The sequence below is a fragment of the Pelophylax lessonae genome, assembly GCF_965119305.1.
Source record: "Pelophylax lessonae genome assembly, chromosome: 3".
Classification (NCBI taxonomy): domain Eukaryota; kingdom Metazoa; phylum Chordata; class Amphibia; order Anura; family Ranidae; genus Pelophylax; species Pelophylax lessonae.
This window is the reverse complement of record NC_138770.1, coordinates 391,695,896-391,716,690: the sequence shown is the minus strand read 5'-3', so window position 1 is coordinate 391,716,690 and position 20,795 is coordinate 391,695,896. Positions and strand designations below refer to the sequence as shown.

At 40.2% G+C, this 20,795-nt stretch overlaps 2 protein-coding genes across 4 annotated transcripts in view; both read right to left on the bottom strand.

Moving 5' to 3' along the window:
- The window catches only part of CRYBG1 (crystallin beta-gamma domain containing 1), a 399,356-nt gene that overhangs the window by 190,805 nt on the left and 187,756 nt on the right, over positions 1-20,795 (bottom strand). Inside the window, exon 1 of one of the 3 annotated variants that reach the window (XM_082249794.1) lies at positions 8,118-8,409. The exons of the other annotated variants lie outside the window; for them this stretch is intronic. Within the exon in view, the coding sequence (XP_082105920.1) occupies positions 8,118-8,120 (3 nt within the window). The 5' untranslated portion in view covers positions 8,121-8,409. Of the gene's footprint in view, positions 1-8,117; positions 8,410-20,795 lie in introns of those variants that run through there. 3 annotated transcript variants of the gene reach the window in all.
- Positions 5,756-6,253, bottom strand: LOC309549486 (protein GVQW3-like; the record flags this gene model as incomplete). The annotated part of the gene is made up of 1 exon (XM_082249797.1): positions 5,756-6,253. The coding sequence occupies one exon, from the start codon at positions 6,251-6,253 to the stop codon at positions 5,756-5,758; it is 498 nt and encodes a 165-aa protein (XP_082105923.1).

Sequence of the window (20,795 nt, the reverse complement as noted above, 5' to 3'; positions counted from 1 at the left end):
ACAGTAAGTTCTCCATAGCTGCAAATCAAAGATACAATTGTCACCCAGCTACAAATGCCAAAGCAGTGGAACATACAAAGCTCTACAAAATATTTACAGGCGTTTGTGAAATTATAGAAATGTATTTTGATTCCTTTAAAACAGCCATGCATCAGGGGGTTTCTGAGCCTTAACAGACAAAATGAATATATCTTATTAACTTTTGTATGTCTTGACCTTCCCTCCTAGATTGTAAGCTCTAATAAACAGGGCCCTCCAATTCTTCCTGTATTGAATTACATTGTAACTGTACTGAGTGTCTGCCTTTATGTTGTAAAACACTGTGCAAACAGTTGGCGTTATATAAATCCTGTATAATAATAATAATGCGTCAAGTGATTCTCTTCTTTAGACTGACATATTCAATATTTTATGCATATGGAGAAGTTTTTCCATTACATGCTGTGGAGCAGGACAGATTGTTTTTGACTTGTATGCTTTTAGATATATATCCACCTGATAAGATGACAATGACAGCAGTGCAACAAGTTCACCAAAGCCCCATTCACACCTGAGCGCTTTTCTGCTTGAAGCTTATAGCTCTAAAATGCTTAACAAGCCAAATCTCATTATTTTCAATGGCCCCTGTTCACATCTGTGCGTTCTGTCCAATGAAGCAAAATGCCGGTCGCTCAAAAAAGTACATAAACTTGGCAGATTACAAGCATTTTTGGCCCCATAGACTTCAAAAGAAACACCTGATTTGAGCATTTTCCAAGTGTTTTGTTAAGCATTTTCTGCTCAAACAGCAGCTCTCCACCCCTAATTTCCTCTCCCTCTCCTCAACCTAGTGCTTTCTATTGGCTAAACAAAAATGCCTGAAGCTGTAAAATGCTTAGAATACTCTTCTAAAAACTCTCAAATAAAAACGCCAGTAAATCGCTATGCTCAGGTATGAATGCAGCCTAAAAACACCCATATCAGAATGTTGATTATGTTTGATATCAAAGTTGGCACATATAATCTGCTAAAGATTAAATAAGTGTAGCTTTGTTATAAAAAACAGAAAAATGAAGGTTAAGCTGTTTTTTATGTTTGGCTAGTTCAATGCAAAGAGCCATAAAATTAAGATCACTGCACAGCATATACCTTCAGTTGACCATCAGAAACCATGTAGAAAAATAAATGCAGTTAGGTGATAAAAAAGTGGATAATGAAGGCATTACTAGTATCATGTTGGGTAAACATACCTCCGCGGATCCTTACAAGCCAATCATGAGTTAGATTAAAGGGATTGTAACGTCTCAAAGTTTTTCACCTTAATGCATTCCATGCATTAAGGTGAAAAACCTTCTTTGCTGCAGCACCTCCCCGAATCCCCCGCCCCCCCCCCCCCCCACACTTTTTCTTCCCTGAGCCCATTCATTCCAGCTCCGTGTACGAAGCCAGCGGCTCCAGCCACTGGCTCTCATCTCATTGGACAGATTGATAGCAGCAGGAGCCATCGGCTCCCCGCTGTTGTCAATCAAATCCAGTGACACGGGAGCGGGAGGCAGGGCCGAGTCCCGCTGTCTGTGTCAATGGATGCAACAGCAGGACTTGGGAACGTGCCAGCATGGGTGCCCCCATGGAAAGCGGCTTTCTGTGGGGGCACCCAATGAAGAGGAGGAGAAAGGAGTGTCACTTGCACAGAGCAGGTAAGTATAACATGTTTGTTATAATTATTTAAAAAATCTGAACCTTTACAACCCCTTTAGAAATACTAAGATTTTATAGATTATTTTCACATAGTTCCGTGCATCCTGCATGTGCCTGCAGGTGTCCTAAAGTGTACCTTTGATGATAGCAATATGGAAACTGATTTTGCTGATGGTCAATACTGGTGAAGAAAAGCACCCGCTGCAGTTGCTGCCTGGTCTGCATACATGCTCCTGCACTTAGCTTCTGTGGAAGATTGTGCTGGGAACCTGATGACATGGGTAAAGAGGAAGAACAGCCGTAGGGAGCCTGCACAGACTGGGACCTAAGGGCTCATTCACACTGCAACACATCTAAAAACGTGTCTGCAGTCAATTGCGTTTCCGCATGGTCTTCTGCGCATTTCCATGCATTTTTATGTGTGTTTTATTCTGCATGGGTCTTTTTTTTTTTTTTCAAGGCATGTTTCCTCTGACCTAATTGCTGTGGATCAGAGGTGTGTTTGTGCACAATTGCATACATTTCTTTGTGTTGAATAAAAATCACACAGCTCTGGAATGCAGAGATACAAAGTATTTTGGTGTAAACAAATTATTGTTTTTTGTGTGTCATTGCAGTTACCTACATTTTTCCATAGTGTGAACATGCCCTAAGACTCCTGAAAGGGTCATATTCCTGGTAAACCTGAATTTAATAAAACTTCATTAAAAAAATAAAAGAATGCGCAATATAGGAATACTGTTGTCAATAATCATATTCTACTGCTACAAGGATTTAAGATCCCACCCACGCTGAGCATCTTTGTGCAGGTCTTTTTTGTGTTGCCTGCATTCCAGGAGTGTGAGTTTTTTTTTTTTTTTTATTATATTTTTATTATTATTGCTATTTAATGGAAAGCTAGTTACTAGGCAAATCAATGCCAATTTTTCAGGAAATCCCATTGAACTAGGGCCAGTTTGTCTCCCAAAACAAGCTTACATACTTCAAGCGACACTATAATCAGGTGTGAATAGCACCACTAAATATATTAGAAATCCTAGTGTCGAGCGTTGAAGAACTTCTAGCGAAGCTTCAAATATCTCAGGTATGAACAGGGCCTAAGAACTGAATCTGGTAACAAGTTTTCTTTAAAGAAGACTCAAACATGTGACTTTAAACAAATCTGTCTGACTAGAATATGATCTTCACAAATAATGTGTCTGCATTAATTTATCAATGTTTAGCAAGATCCTAATAAGATGTACATGATTATTTTTATTAATACTTGTGAACATTGGAACATAATCATTACTTGTCATCCCAGACGTAAGTCCTGTTACACTTAGCCTTCAGTAAAACACACAGATTGGCGCACACCATGAGAGTGTATAATTAAAAATTGAGCTGAGTGGACAAATTTAAAAAAAAAAAACTGGCATGGCTTTGCCTATGCATCCGCATCTATGACCCTGCTGGAAGAGACTACCTTAGCTGCACAGGTGCGGACATGACTGTTTTGAGGAGACTCAATAGGGAGAGGAATGGGCAACCCCTCCCTTTCTTCCTTTTTTTTTTTTTTCTTGTTCCTTTTCCTCCCCCCAATTGATTTCTTTTTACCATTTTTTCTTATGAAGGCCATCTGGCCATGGAAAGCTATGTTGCTGATACAAGTGCAGCACTTTTCTACGTAATGCCCCATACACACGTGCAGATTATCTGCAGACTTTTGTCTGCAGACTTACCAAAACCATATAATATGAGGTCAAACCTAAACACTTTCAATTTGTATGCAATCCGGCAGGCCCTTGCACTACATAGAAAAGGTAAGTCTGCAGACAAAAGTCTGCAGATAATCTGCATGTGTGTATGGGGCATTAGACGTATACCCGCTACTGGCTTTTGTAAGATTTGTTCAGTAAACTTGAAAAGATGTGATTTTATTTTCTTGAGTGGTTGATACCATATATACCCTTTGTACCCTGGTACTTTTTTCTTATAAACAAAGACTTGACTAAAAAAAAAAAATAGAGCTGTGCAACCATATTCACCAATGACGGTGTTTATGTGCTCTAAAAAGGGACCTCTGGAAAAGCCAATGCATTAAACATGGGTTTTTGTTTACAGAGCACCCCTACTTCCAGGATTTGTGCCATCTGTATGCCATTTAAGAGAATTCCTTTTTTTAGTTCCCACCCTGTAGAATGGGGTAAAATTATTTTCGTCACTAGAACAAGTGTACACAGTGGAAGATTCCCCCTCTATTCCTGTCCTGGTCGCAACTCAAAATTTTATATTTTCCCACACGTTTTGTTTGAGGTCAATGATCAACAGGACAAATAGAGTGATTGAATCCCCCAAACAGAGACACAAACCGCACCTGACAGGGGTTCTTTAAACCTTCCTTATGCCCCATACACACGTGCAGATTATCTGCAGACTTTTGTCTGCAGACTTACCAAAACCATATAATATGAGGTCAAACCTAAACACTTTCAATTTGTATGCAATCCGGCAGGCCCTTGCACTACATAGAAAAGGTAAATCTGCAGACAAAAGTCTGCAGATAATCTGCACGTGTGTATGGGGCATTACTCTCCAAAACTAAAAAAAAAAATGTTTTTCCTTTTGGATATACTTTAACACACAAATGTACAAAAACTCTGTTCAAGCTGCCATTATGTACAATTTATGCGATGTGTTTGTATAGATGTTAGTTTTAGCATGCCACAAAAAATATAAAAGCTACTGGGGAAAAAAAGCAGTAACTAGGCCACATAAATCATACTGGTCCGTATAACTACTCAGCAAAACTCCTCACTTGTGGCTACTTTTTGTTCAACTGCTAGGCACTAGACGAAAGCAAGCAATCTACTGCTGATCCTACGACGTGGCCCATTCCAGTAGGTACAAACACTGCTACACATTATCGATGATACTTATCTGAGCTTGGTCATTAGGTATTTGTGAAAGATTTTCTAGGATATCAGATAAGTTAATTCAGAAAAGCATAGAGTAGAGTGGATTCCAAGGCTGGCCCTTCACGGAAGTAAACCACGGGTTGCAGAAAAAAAATTTGCTGGGATTCCCCCATCAACACAGACAGTGTTATTGCTGGAATCCCTCCTGCTGGGCCATTGTCTTTTCCCGGCGGGAGAAGACAGTGATTATTACTAGCGGCTATAGCAGCTGCTAGCGATAATCGCAGGTAAGATCTGGCATGCTGGTTATACCCAAGTTGATCGACCATTTAACTTGGTATATCCAACTTGCCCATACACGGTTTGAATCTCAGCCGGTTCAGCAGGAACTCCTCAACTTGACAATAGCTATAAAGCTAGCCACAAGGGCAGGCCTGACCATTTCCTGCACAACTCTCGTGAATATCTAATGGTCCACCTTGGTTTGGATTTCAGTAAGATAAACCTAAACAAGCCTAAATAAGCTACTTTTATCATGACCATGTATGTGTCTAATGTCTGTTTAGTTAAATGTGTACTCTTTCAGGCTGACGGTTAGTACATTTATTTTTTCTTTTCGGTATACAACACCAAACACATTAGTTGATGAGTATCTCATCATGTCCCTCAGGCTGCTGCTTCATGTAAAAATCCCTCTTGCTGCCAGATACTGCCCAGAACAATGATCTTCCAATGCTGCAGGGGTAACAGCAGCAACTGTCAGTGTGAGACTTTGTACTGCTTGTCTGCTTCTTCCTGCCCACTATGCCATTTTCACAATTGAAGTATTATTTTCCCAAAATGCAACATGTTCTGTGAATGCAAGAGGAGTGGATAAATGACAGGATCTCCCCTGCCCATTTACAGAACACAACGATAGGCAAGTGCTACAAGACCTTCACATTTGCAACTGTTAACCCATGCACCACTGGAAGATTGCCACTATAAGCAGTATCCGGAATTATTTTTTTTACATGAACCAGCATCCTGCAGGATATGGAATACATAACAGCTAACTAATCAGTTTGATGCTATATTGCCAATCCCCTGAAAAACAATGGCTAAACTTCAGCTGTAAGAAAAAGGTACTTGTATCATGAAGCAAATATAGTTGTCCTAGATATGAGCCATATCTAAAATACCTAGGAGGTATACAAGGTGTGATAATGTAATTCCCAGAATGGACTGTAAAAAAAATTGTCAAACACCTCTGCATTCTTCAAAAGATTGGATGAAATTTGAAGACGACGTTCTTTGTGATCTTCTGTCAAGATTCGAGGCACCATCGTTGTGGAAATCTTTCTCATTCCCAAATCCTCCGTTAAAATCTGCCGAACAGTTTCCCTGTTCATGTTCAATTCTTCTGCCATCATTCGCACACTCAGTCTTCGATCTGAACATACAAGAATTCGCACTCTGTCCACATTTGCATCCGTCCTTTGCATTTTTGGCTGCTCGCTTGCATCATCATGGTCACCTTCCCACCCCTCAAACCGCCTATGCCATTCAAAAACACTTGATTTCTTCATAGAATGTTCACCATAAGCCTGTTGTAACAGAGCTAAAGTTTCACTCGCACTTTTTCCAATCTTCGTGCAAAATTTGATGTTAATCCGCTGCTCCAGACTACTGTCGCTCATTTTCCAACAACAGCGCTACACACACGTGTTATTTCTTCTACCACTCTGTAAGGATTGAGGCAACTGGTCTGTGACCCAGGCGAGTGCAAGTTAAAACACGCATCAGAACACGCTCGTGTGAGAATGGATCACCATCATAGTGCTACACTGTGGGCATTCCAGGAATTAAATTGTCATACCTCTTATGTGCAGTTAATTCTATACTGTGATCTTGGGAAAATATCTATAAAAAAAATGTTGCTTCATGTCTGGAACCAAAGTGCAGACAGGATTACAGGTGTGAACATGACAAAGTGTCAATTTTAGCCCTCCCTTGTTTACAGATTTGCCATCGCTACACGCAGTACGCTAGTGCGTAATATCACAATACACCAATCAGCTTCACCATTCACACAACAGCCCAATTAAATGCATATAGGCATTTGCATTTAGGTATTGTGAATTACAGCAAACCATTGCCTTGTATACTATTATTTAGTTCATTGTGTTTTTCTTATCTTCGTACAGTTTTCGTTGTACTGAAATTTAAAGTTTAATAAAACCCACGTGCACTTGATAAAATAGGTACTTTTACATAGGGTGTACTGCATATTAAACAAGCAATAAAACTAAGGGAGACTTTCTTAGGGAGTAGAGACTCCGCTCTATCATTATCTATTTCTGTAACAATGCACGCCTGTTGCATAAATATCGTGCAAAACAAAAGGTGGTAAATCTGCTTTAAACGAAGGGTTTTGTGGGACCTTGGAATAAACATGAATGCACTTAGTAGTGATATTGTGGAATCATTTCCAGTTAAATTGTCCAACATTTTGTCATACTGGGGGCAATTCAATAGGGGCTCATGCAAACTGGCACATTCCTCTATACAGTGCAAACATGCCGGTGTATTTTAGTGCCTGGGAGCACCTAGTGCTGGGGATAGATGCCCATAGACTTGAATAGGTCCAGGCAGCTGTATGCAGGTATGCGTAACTATTTGAATAAAGTGCAACATGCATACAGATGTGAGTCTCCAAATGCAGACAAACAGCATTCTGGACCTTACGTCTTTACGTATGTGCCAGCCTCTTACACCCATTCATGTCTATGGGCGTTTGTACGCAGCACCAAGGGCACCAAAATACACCAATGTGTTTATGCTTTACAAGGGGAATGTGGCCTGTGCATGAGCAGGAACACGTTTGTGACATGTTTCTGGTGGTGTGTATGTACATGTAGTTGGAAGATTTGGACAAAATTCATTAAACCCGGGCAATATTTTCATTCTTAGTACCAACACAAGCGACAAATTATTGTAGTTCTTCTTTGCAACACTTTTACTGCCTGTTGCAATTGTTGCGACACATTCATAAGGGAACAACATCAGTGATGAAGAAAGTGGTGGTAAATAAGACCTCTTCCATGTTGGAGTAAATGTTAGTATGGTGTTGCATCTGTGAGACTATTCTGCATCCGATTCATATTAACTTTACCGGTACAGAGATTAATCTGTTGCAAGTTGCACCAATTGTCGCTGTGCCGCAAGCCATATTTTCTAATGAGTATCTACAACCCTCTTGATGAATTTCACAGACTGTGTTTTTAATGTTTTGGGAACAGTTCCCATAAAGAGCAGATTTCACATTTTCCTCCTAAATAGCACTCCTCACTCTAGGCAAATAGATACCAGTAGGACAAGCTGCACCAGAAACAAAGAGCTATCTGTTTTCAACATATAGCAACAAGACACAAAACGACATCCTCTGTTTACAAAAACCACAAGGTCTTCCTATAATCCCTCATCACAGTCCAGCCTCCTTTTACTGAGAGATGGACCTCGAGCAAAAACCATTATGGACACATTGATAGATTTCATACTTACCATGGCAAACTGTGCAGCTGTATCTTCGAATGAAGAGTAGATTGGACATCAAATAATGGAAAGCATTCAGACAGCCACCAGATGTAGTAAAAAAAGATCTGAGGGACTGAAAATTATTTTCTTCCTCTAAGGCTATTCCCAGCACTAAAACAATCCTTTTCTTCTATCTACTGGTAAACAAATGAATTTTCCTCCTTTCTTCACAAAGCCTAGTTTAGCACGCAAAGGAGTCGGATGACACAGCGAAGAGCTAGCTTCAAGTTTTCATGTCCTTGCTGGTTGTGTACCTGTGTGTCGGTGAGTGACAAGGGTTAACTAGGTGTGAGCAAGGTGGGTGTGCCAACAAACTTCCTGACAAAGCTTCTTGGACAAGTACAGAGTCGTCATTTGGCAGAAGATGCAGAATGTGCCTAACCTAATTACTGGGTTCGGAGTGGAGCTATCGAAAAAATGAAATGACTTCATTTATAGAAGAAGTGGAACTCCACTGGAAGTGCTGATGTCAGTGATATCCCTGCATTATCACTACTTGTATGAAAAACACGTGCACATGGTACTTCCTATAAATAATCTATATCACTGAGGGTTACAAATTGTGATACTATGGGGCTGACTCAATTACGCATTTGTGACACATTTCTGGTGGTGTGTATGAAGTTAGAAGCTTTATGCCAAAATAATGGCATTATTCATTATGAAGGACACATAGAGCAGGCATGTTGAAGTGCAGTAATGCACGCATTTTACTAAGTAATGTTTCAACACACAAGTGTGAATGGGCCCTTTATCTCTACTGATAATGCGGAGATAAACATATATATACCTTATACCTGATTACACACTTGTAAGCATCATGCACACTGGACGTTTTTACAGCTGCTGTTTTTGGCATCATATGTTTTTTCTGTAGCCAGTAAACTCCCCAGCATGTTATCCTATGTGTCCATGCATACACAGGCTGTTATCATCAGTTTTTGACAGGGGCGTTTTCTTGTTGGGAAAAAAAAACAGAATTAGTGGGTTTTGAGAGGAGTTTTTCAGCTGTAAAAACGCTCTAACTCTTGATAAAAGATGAAAAACGTGGCTATTCAGCGTTTATCAGCTTTTTTGAGCCATAAGCTTTGTGGGAGTATAGCATTGCTAAAAAAAAAAAAAAGCTTAAAACGCTGCAAAAACGCTGAAAAACTCCTTCTACAGCTACAGCTTTCTACAGCGAACACTACTGGCGTTTTTATAACGTCAAGTGTGCATGAGGCCTATTACAGGGAATATCCCCTACATGCATTGGCAGTAGCTCTGCTCCAAAGGTCTAATTACGCAGTGCTGTATGATCAAATTTCCCTATCTATGGCCAACTTTATTTGATCTGACACTGATAGATAAAGAATGTCTCATCAGCTGATTAAATCAAAGAATATCAATGAGGCTTGAGTAAATATTGTGTCATTGTTTTCACTAAGGTTAAATGTACAAGGAAGCCGGTTTTATTGGTAGGATATTAGTCAGGTGGTTGTTGTAATACTGTTAACAGAGGCCACTGACAAGTTAGGCAACTTCTTCTTAAAGGGGAAAAAAATTGTATTAAGATAAGTGTAACTGGGCAATACATGTAATGATAGAATTGCTTTTTTTATCCTACATACTTTCTTTATATTGCTCTCCACATTTACATGCATACCAAGCTGTCCAGCAAAAGTGAGAAAAGCAGCAGTTAGGACAAACTACACAGCATCAAGTCAATTAAACTTCTGGGATATTGATATGGTCAGTTAAGTAGCAGAGGGGGTTGTTAATCCATTTCAGCTGCTTTGGTGGTAATGAAATTAACAAAAGGTGCACTAGATGGGCAACAATGAGACAACCTCCAAAACAGGAATGGTTTTACAGGTGGAGGCCACTGACATTTTTTTTCCTACTCCTCTTTTCTGACTGTTTTTCACTAGTTTTGCATTTGGCTAGGGTCAGTGTCACTACTGGTAGCATAAGGTGATATCTGGACCTTATAGAGGTTGCACAGGCACTCCAACTCCTCCAGGATGGCACATCAATACGTGCCATTGCCAGGTGGTTTGCTGCATCTCCCAGCACAGTCTCAAGAGCATAGAGGAGATACCAGGAGATAGGCAGGTATTCTAGGAGGGCTGGACAGGGCCGGTATGTGCTCCTTTGTGCAAGGAGGAACAGGATGAACACTGCTAGATCCCTACAAAATGACCTCCAGCAGGCCACTGGTGTGAATGTCTCTGACCAAACTATCAGAAACAGACTTCATAAGGGTGGCCTGAGGGTCCTCTAGTGGGCTCTGTGCTCACTGCCTGGCACCGTGGAGCTCGATTGGCATTTGCCATTTAACGTCCACTACTGGTGCCATGCTTTTCACAGATGAGAGCAGGTTCACCCTGAGCACATATGACAGACATGAAAGGGTCTGGAGAAGCCATGGAGAATGTTATGCTGCCTGTAACATCGTTCAGCATGACCGGTTTGGTGGTGGGTCAGTGATGGTCTGGGGAGGCATATCCATGGAGGGACACACAGACCTCTAAAGGCTAGACAATGGCACCCTGACTGCCATTAGGTATCGGGGTGAAATCCTAGGACCCATTGTCAGTCCCTACGCTGATGAAGTGGGTCCTGGGTTCTTCCTGGTGCACGACAATGGCCAGCCCTTATGTGGCGAGAGTATCCAGCCAATTCCTGAAGGATGAAGGAATTGATACCACTGAATGGCCCCCATGCTCACCTGACCTAAATCCAATAGAACACCTCTGGGATGTTATGTTTTGGTCCAGCCGACGTTGCCAAGTTGCACCTCAGTCTGTTCAGGAACTCAGTGATGCCCTGTTCCAGATCTGGGAGGAAATACCCCCAAGACACAATACATCATCTCATTAGGAGCATGCCCCGACGTTGTCAGGCATGCATACAAGCACGTGGGGGCCATACAAACTACTGAGTACCATTTTAAGTTGCATTGAAATTCCAGCAAAATGGAATAGCCTGCTGCATCATTTTTTCACTTTTATTTTCGGGTCTTTGAATTTAGCCCCCTGTGGGTTGATCATTTCTATTTCCATCAAACAATGTGGCATCCTTTTGTTCCTTAACACATTACCCAGTCCATATCAGTATAGATATCCAGCATGATATTTTTCCACATTGAGATCTGATGTGTTTTTAAAGTATTCCTCTTTTTTTTTCTGCATTGTATATCACAGCCAATGATGTATGAGCAAATGCAGCAGCAAATAAATAAAATGTGAACATTGAGAATAAAGTTGAGTGTTAAGCCGGCTACAGATGGTCCGAATCTTGACCAGTTCCACAAGAACCGCCCGAGATTTGAACCATGTATGGGCAGGCTGAATGTACCCAAGTTGATCGATTAGCCTGCGGCTCAAGATGGTGTACACCCATGAGGCCTTACAGTTTGTTCTGTATGTAAATGTGGAGAAAAATATAAATAAGGCATGTGGAAAAAAAAAAAAAAGGAGTTCATATATAGCAAGCTACCATTGTATGCATTAAAATACAGAGTACAATAGGTTTAGCTATACTGGCGCTTTATTACCCTAGTATTTGTACAGTATATACGTCATAAAGACTATTGTATGATCGTCAGCTGCTGAAATAATTTCTGACTCTTATAGTTAGTTATGGTCAATAACAAGTTGCAATTCCAGTGCTGTCATTCATACTTTTTTTTTTTAGACAACTGCAGGTTACAACACAATGGCGGTGATGTCCGTTGCTTTAGGCCTTTTTTCACTGAAAAAGCAGAACATTTTCAAAGTATGCATTTCAAAGAGACTGTAATAGTTTCCTACCAATTATAGCAAAACCTTTTTTGAAAAGTTTACAAATTTCTAAATTAATGTTTTTTGATTTATTATTCATATAAAATCCTTATTTTGGAAACATTCATAACAGGGTTTATACATGAAGCATGCCAGAATTTCTAAGAAGAAAGACCCAGAATTACCTTTATGCTTTCTGGCAGACTGTGTTAATCCAGGGGGGCAATGGACCCAAGGTTTAGCACAAGAGCTGAACAAATGCTCTAAGAGACTTAAAGTGATTGTTGTAAAGTCTCGTTTTTTTTCTTTAAAAATATCAAACATGTAACACTTATCTGTGGTTTTGCACAAAGCAGCCCAGATCCTCCTCTTCTTGAATCCCTCTTCGGTGCTCCTGGCCCCTCCATTCTGTTAAATGCTCCCACAGCAAGCAGATTCCTATGGGGGCACCCGAGCTGAGCCACAGCTCTGTGTGTCCATTGAGACACTAAGCCACACTTTGGCCCACATTTCAGGTGAATAATGTACAGATTAAACGGAAATCATTTGTTCTCACATGAGAAAAACTTTTGTGCTTGTCCCTTCAGGTAATTTCATATGAACTGTCGTGATTTGCTCCCCAAAGCTGTGTAAGAATAATTTGATTATTGTACTGTAGCTTCGAAAGCTGTAGTTTTCGTCCGATTTTCTCATCGTGTGTACTAGGCATAACTTGGAGTCAGTAGGATGCAAATGGTAATATTGATTTATAATGACAGTCTTTTTAGCTGGGTTTGAAATATTTGGCTGATTTTCTTTTGTTTGCCATTCCTGGTGCAGAAAAAAAAAGTAAATCGCCACACTACCTGTAATACCATTAGTAAAAAGGTACAGATGAGAAAATTGAGTGGGTTTTTCTTGTATTGGTGGCAGAGGGCTCAGCTATATAGTTAGCTATACCTACAGGAACATAACCTTTTTGATTTTGCCCTTTTTAGGTCAGTCCCCAAACATGCCATATCTATTACCTGTGCATAGACTGAGAGGTGCAATCTAAGAGAAATATGTCAGTGTGTTTCAAGCAAGAAGATGCATTTACTTTATACCCCAGTAATCATTCTGACTGCAAAATAACTTTGTAAAAGGCAGGGAGTATTTTGTATGAGACATCATGTGTACACACACCATCCTAGAAAACAAAGCCTACTACATAGGCATCTACCTTTACAGGGCTGTCTCCAGAGGATACACAGTGACCATGGATATGGCCTAAACAAAGATGATACTGGTATTCTGGGGGGAGAGTAACATTTAGTAAGCTAAGGCAGTGTCCCTACAACTATTTCCCCTCCTTTCTTCTTCGCCCTGGCCCATCAACATCTCCTCCCTTGGTTATTTGATAACCTCCCATTAATTCCAATACCATTCCTCTGCTGATGACTCCCTAATCCTCAGCTCACCCTTTAAGTGTCACTGTGCATCACTAAGTTACTAGTATATCAATACGGATGTTACACCATCTTCCTAAGATTTACTTTTTCTAAAACTGGGCTCAAAAGACTTTAAAGGAAACCACTATAGAAAGAGTGGTGTAGGCTGCCACTGCCAATTCCTTATCTGCATAGTTTTTGTTAGGTCGCTGACTGCAACAACTGAAGTTACTGGATCACCAAGACAGCCAAGAACCTAGCATTGTGAGGAGAAAGTCAGAAAAAGCAATCTACATATTCAGTACATCAGTACAAGATACTTTTTTTTTTTTTAGCAAACGATTACTGAAAACATTTTTTCAATACATATACACAAAAGATATAGAATTTTTGTAAGAACTTACTGTAAAATTATTTTCACTGAGTCCTCTGACAGTCGCCACCCCCGTCCCTCTTCTTTTTGGGGTTGATAGTCTTCATGTACTCCTTGCTACAAAACTGAAGAGCAGCTCCTAGTCGCTGATGGGTAATAGCTGAGGAACAGCCCCCTAGAGGTGTGTTATGTGTAAAGGCTTTTGTTTGTTAACCTTTTACTGCTTAGCCTGCTGCTGCAGAGGGCGCCAATACCCACTAGTGAAGGCTAACTGAACAGGCGGCGACTGTCAGAGGACTCAGAGAAAAGAATCCTACGGTAAGTTCTTACAAAAATTATATTATTTTATATACTCCTATATTGTAGAAATGTTGTTCATAATATAAGATGAGACTTGTGTCTCACTAAAATACCTTTCTTTATACTGTCATAAAGATATTTGTGCTTCTCATTCATATTTTTTGCTAAAACATTTTTTTCTCTTACGTCCTCTGACAGTCGCCGCCCGTTCAGTTAGTGCAGGTGTGAGGGGTGGGAAGACGCAACCTACCGAAAAGGTCACGTATCAACCAGGCCAGAAGAAAAAACTGAGCCAACAGGGAAACAAAGCTCAAACAGGAGCTAACCCAGAACAACAAAACACCCCCCAGGAAGAGACGGAAAAAAACACGTCTCTTCAAACAACAGCCGCACTCAAAACCTTGTGACCAAAGGAAGCATCCGAGGATGCCATCACATCAATTTTGTAGAATTTTGTGAAAGTGTGCACAGACAACCAGGTCGCCGCTTTGCACACCTGAGCCACAGAAGCCTGATGGCGAAAAGCCCAGGAGGCACTGACAGCTCAAGTAGAATGTGCCTTTACAGGGAACGGAGGAACCTGACCCTTGATTGAATAGGCCTGAAAAATCGTCTGTCTGATCCATTTAGAAATGGTTGCCGTGGACACGGCCGCACCCTTCCGAGGACCCTCAGGAAGGGCAAACAGGGAGTCAAACTTCCTAAAAGACTCTGTGGTGGACAGGTAAACCCTGACCGCCCTAACCACATCCAAGGAAGGTAAGGCAATTTCCTTGGGATGCCTGAGTTTCGCACAAAGTGAAGGCAAGACAACATCTTCGTAGAGGTGGAAAGCAGATACCACCTTGGGAAGAAAAGAGGGATAGGGTCTCAAGACCACTTTGTCCCTATGAACAACCAGATAAGGTGAGCGGTAAGACAGAGCTACCAACTCAGACAGAGGTGACAGCCACCAGAAAAGCAACTTTCTGGGACAACAGAAGAGCAGCTCCTAGTGGCTGATGGGTAATAGCTGTGGAACAGCCCCCTAGAGGTGTGTTATGTGTAAAGGCTTTTGTTTGTTAACCTTTTACTGCCTAGCCTGCTCCTGCAGAGGGCGCCATTACCCACTAGTGAAGGCTAACTGTACGGGTGGCGACTGTCAGAGGACGTAAGAGAAAAACACATTTTATTAAGAACTAGAGAGAATAGACAGGAAATAAAAAAAGAACCAAGATAGAAATTGGGAAAGGATTTGTTTGGTATTTGTTTGTTAGAGAATAATGTCAAGGACTTCAGCCCACACATGGGTGAGTCTGTTACATTCCCAGAAGATATGTAAAAAGGTGCCACTGAGGGCACAACCTCTAAAGCAATTTGGAGACACCTCAGGGAAAATCCTGTTTAGATGAGTAGGTGTATAATACCATCTGGTAAAAAGTTTTACCGCGGTCTCCCTTGCTGACAATGATTTAGTGCATTTTCGTAAATTTAACCACATTGTGGACCAGTCAACCATATATGGATATTCAATTTTGCTTTCCATTTCTGCATATAGAGAAGTTCTATCTCAGGGACTAGGGAGCTAATATTGTTGTATATGATTGATATTAAACCTTTTCCTCTTGGGTTTGTGGTACAAATGTGTTCAAAATAGTTAAAGGAGAACCGATAGAATAGAATAATTAAAAAAAAAAAAAAAATGATTGATTAGGTTATAGTTTGATTCTTCAGTGATGGGAATATTCCTGGAGACAAGGAGTGCGTCAAAGGAGGAAAAAAGTCCCCCCATCATATAGGTCTGAAACCCTTTTACCTTTACCTTCAATCTACCATCTAAACAAGTTTGGGGATCTAAGGGCTTCCTTTAGTCTAGGATCTCCCAGAAATTATGCCCAATGTGGGGGGGGGGGGGGGTTAGAAAACAATGACAATTATTTTTTACATTTGTTCCATAATTTGATAGAATTTAATACAATATTATTGTATGAGGAAATATGACTGAGGTCATTTCCACTAGTCCATAATAGGTTTGGGTCCATAATAGGTTTGGGAGATAATATGGGGGTAATAGAGATATCCATGGGATTGTGGGATTTGGAATGTTCCACTGAGCTGTTTGGGCAAGTTTACTGGAGATGTAAAGTACAAGATACTTTTTAAATTGATAATAAACTCTGTTTTAAAAAAAATATTTTCAAGTATATATCCATAACTCAAAAAAGTACCTTTTATTGCTCTTAGCCTCTTCCAAGCCTCCAAATTCCATTTTTTTTTTTTTGCAACTGTGACCTGACTTCATGATAGAGGGTGGCTACTTTCGTGCTTCATGGTCCCAATGTATGTAGGAACATAGCCATCCTCTCTTGCTTGCTGCCAAGATGGACTAGGGTCTAGGGACTATGGATAATGGGATTTGCAGTGTATATAGAGCAGTGCACATGACTGCAACTAACAGAAGTGAGAGGTGAAAGGGAGAGGTTTTGGAACTCACAGAAAGATCTTACATGGAGGCAGAAAAAAAAAAATGTTTAATGAAAAATAGATTACAGGGCCAAAAAGTAGTGGATGTGTATGGATTATTTTTTGAAGAATAAGGATATTGTTTAGTCTCCCTTCAGGTCCTCTTATATAGATGCACAAGCAATAAACAGATGTGGTGGTTCCCAGGTTTCCAAAAAAAAAAAAACATGGTCTGAATTATACAGGGCATGTGTAGCATGTCTTGTCCTTCTGCCCTGCTGCCGCCTCCCTTTCCTCACACTTGACAGCCATTTCTAGTTGTCTTAATCAGGTGTCCTTCACCTGGGGTCCATGGACCCCTAAGTGATCTATGGATGGGTTTCAGAGAGGTCCATGAGGGTCAAATAGAAAATAACATTTACATTCAACATACAGCTCTCCCCCTTGTCCCAATCAATGGTTTCCCATTAAAAGAAATGAAAGAAAATGCACCCTGCCACTGCTTATAGCACCAACTGTTAAGCGGCTCTTGACTCATTGTTTGTTCATGTTTACTATTTAAATTTGTATCATCATTCTCTGCAGAACCGCCATCCTGTGCCACTCTATAAAAGCAGGTGCTAATTCTCCTTTTTTAGTAGCAGTAGTAGTTTAATTTGCACAAGATGATTGTATTTCATTTTTGTAATGAGTGGACATTACTTTTTGCATGAAAATGAGTGTGTTTTTTGTTAAGATTTACTTTTTTCAGACTTTTTGTATGTCATACATGTATGGGGCGATCACATTTTAATAAAAGTACACACATTCAGTGCATGAAAATTAGTGGTAATGTGAATTCTGGGTAGGGGGCCCATAGATTTAATCAGATTCATGAAGGGGTCAGTGACTCAAAAAAGGTTAAAAACCACTGGTCTAAATGATACCAGGAGGTTGTACAAATACATCAGCTGTAGAAGCTGCTGCTGTCAAAAATGGACCTTCTGACAAACTGTTCAAATGAGATATGGTAGAAAGATATAAAGTAAGATTGATACTTCTGTATCTACTCTGTTTCATTAATCTGCAGATCAAAGGGCAAAGCTTCAATGCCTATAATGTTAGGTAAAGCAACCTAACAAGTAAAAAATAATTTGTCTCCTCAATAATATTTGCTATTTAATGCTTATTAACCCTTAAAGAGCTTTTAAACCCTTATATATACCCAGTGAAGTGGCTAGCCTGAGGTGATACAATGAGATAAAACAAACCCTACTACATAATTTGTACCTGTTTATTGGCAGTCTTCTCTTCTCTAGATCAGTTAAAAGTCTAGAATTTATAAAGCCTGTCTGAGCTGTCTGAAAAAAAGGGGGCAAAAAGCAGAAATGACACTCTGCAGAGCTCAGTATGGAGAGCTCTCAGAGTTGATTGGAGGGAAGGGACACCCCCTCCACACAGCACACAGAAATCTGCTGGAGGTCCCTCCTTCATCAACCTTTTTCTCTTTGTGTCAGAAAAACTTCAGAAGTGTCAGAAGTGATTCATGCTGATAGCAGAGGAACGAGGCAACAGACATAAATGACACTTAGTGCTCTTATTAAAAAAAGACACACACTGCAATGGGATATGCTTTGTTCATATTTCATGTTTGAGGTTTACAACCACTTTAATGTACCATAATCAGCCCCAATGAACTTCTTAATCACCTCCCCATAACTATAATTTTCCTATTGATTTTTAGCTTACTTTTGTGTTTTGTCTAACCATTAATATTTAAACTTTTTTTTTTATTTATATATGTTTTGTTTGATAATATTTTTTGTCACCTTAAAATTAAAAGAGTAAAACTAAAATTGAAAGAAAAAAAAATCTTTACCTGGGACAAAGAGCTGTGCTCTCAGCACATAAACATGGTGGCCCAGTGACACATATGTGCAACCACACATATGTGTTTGACAATTGGAAAGGTGTAAACAGGACAAATTGTGAAATAAAAGTTATACTTTTTATCTGCATTTACAATATTTTGCTTCAAACTAACACTAATCAAAGCAGAAAAAAAAATCACTTTTTGTAGTTTTTTATAACTTTTTTTGTCTATGGAGTGCATACAATCAAATCATGTTTGCATTGCAGTACAATATCTCCAAAAGAAAGCCTTGTTTGTCATAAATAAATATTACACATACTACTATGTTATAGCCACTAAACAGGCCCATAGCAGAAATGTGAAAATTGCTCTGGTCCATAGGGGATGTACAGGTTTGAGAGCTGAAATGGTTAAGCCTTCATTCACAGGGGAATATGCATATTTTCTGCAGGGAACGCAGGTTCTTTCTGGCAATGATTCTGCATAAAATATATGCCTAAAGTACTCAGGTTTAGACACATATCATTCTTCTAATGACTTTACGCGTGGTTGTATATATTTACATATGTTTACACGTGTGTACACATAAAAACTGCAAATGTATGGCTTGGACGCGCTAAACATGGTTTACATTTTTGTTTGTAGGTGTAGCTGTGTGTATGGGCTCATTGATTCCTATAGTGCTGTGTTTAGAGGAAAACAAAACTATATATGCTGTAAGCATCTAAATTCAGTGTTTTAGACATCCATGTGAATGAGCCAAGAAAGTGGAATTCCGAGGGAATTCCGACAACGGAGGGAATTCCGACAACGAAAAGGCAAAGGGAGCCCATGGGTGACATCATGTCTCCTGAAATTCACAGCCGTTGTAGAGCGTTCTCTTACACAAAGGAGTCTGAACTTTAAGATCACATGACCAGACCGGATAAAAAAAGTTAATTACACAGATCCTTTTTATACAGAGTATGCAGGATAGGTAGTAGGAGGGGGAGGGAGCATTTTTAAAAATAGTTATGTTAGGCTTTACCACCACTAAACTAACTAAACCCAAAAACAAACAAAAAAAACATGTATTACAGCTGACCAGTCCTTAAAGCGTAACTCCACTTTTGTTAAGAAAAAACATTCCCCTCTGGGTGATCTCTGCACATCAAAAGGATTTTAACAAATGTTGTTGCAGATTCCTATCTTTTGTTATTCTGACGAAATCCATGTTTGTGCCTCTGTGCTGAGTAAATTATCTATCAGCTGTGGCAGCTGCAGGGCTCTAATGAAGAAATCTGCTGGGCCTGCATCCATTTAGACGTAATTCCTATTGGGAGTATCTCACCAAAACTGACATTTTTGTTGCAGGGGATGCCAGAAATCTAACTTGCATCTTAACCACTTTACCACCGGAGGATTTTGCTGTCTTACGTCTGGGCCACTTTTTGCGATTCGGCACTGTGCAAATTTAACTGACAATTGCGCCGCTGTACCCAAACGAAATTTACGTCCTTTTTTCCCCACAAACAGAGCTTTCTTTTGGTGGTATTTCATCACCTGTGCGATTTTTACTTTTTTGCGCTATAAACAAAAAAAGAGCGACAATTTTGAAAAAATAACAATATTTTTCACATTTTTTCATATGAAATTCCCCCCCAAAAAATGTAAAAATCAAAATTTTTTATCATTTTAGGCCAATTTGTTTTCTGCTACATATGTTTGGTAAAAAAAAATCGCAATAAGCGTATTTTGATTGGTTTGCGCAAAAGTTATTGCGTTTACTAACTAAGGGAAAGATTTCTGTTGTTTTTGGTGTTTTTTTTTTTAACGAGTAATGCCGGCGATCTGCAATTTTTTTTGCGGGACTGCGACATTGCGGACATTGGGACAGATCGGACCCTTGACTGACATTTTTGACACTTTTGGGGGTACCAGTGACATTTCTACAGTAATCAGTGCTGTAAATATGCACTGTTACTGTAAAAATGACACTGGCAGGGAAGGGGTTAATTTTATTGGAGAGGGAGGGGTTAATGTATGCCTGGTGCTTACTAACGTGTGTGGGGGGAGGTGACTGTGTGACACAGGGACAGATCTCAGGTTCAGCTATGCTGAACCCTGCAATCTGTCACTGCCTGTCACTTCGGAGATCCGCCCGCTCTGTTTACACAAGCGGGCGGATCTCCAGACTCGATTCCCCGACGATCGGGGAAGAGCAGCGGCGATCGCCGCTGCTCCTCCCCTGGCCCGACTCCCGCTGTGACTGAAAACAGCGGGAGCGAGCCTCCGGCGCCGCGCGCCGCCGAGAAGAGGGAGTGTCTGCCGACGTAGGTCTACGTCGTCAGACCTACAAGAGCCACTTTATGGAGTCTTTTGAGTGTGTTGCACACGCTACGGGCTTAAAAAAAAAAACAAAAAAAAAAAAAAAAAAAAAACAAGAGCCACTTTGCCGCAGTAGAGCTCTAGTGAGCAGCGGCAAAGTGGTTAAGCAGACTTCTGAGAAAATTGGTAAGCCAATCA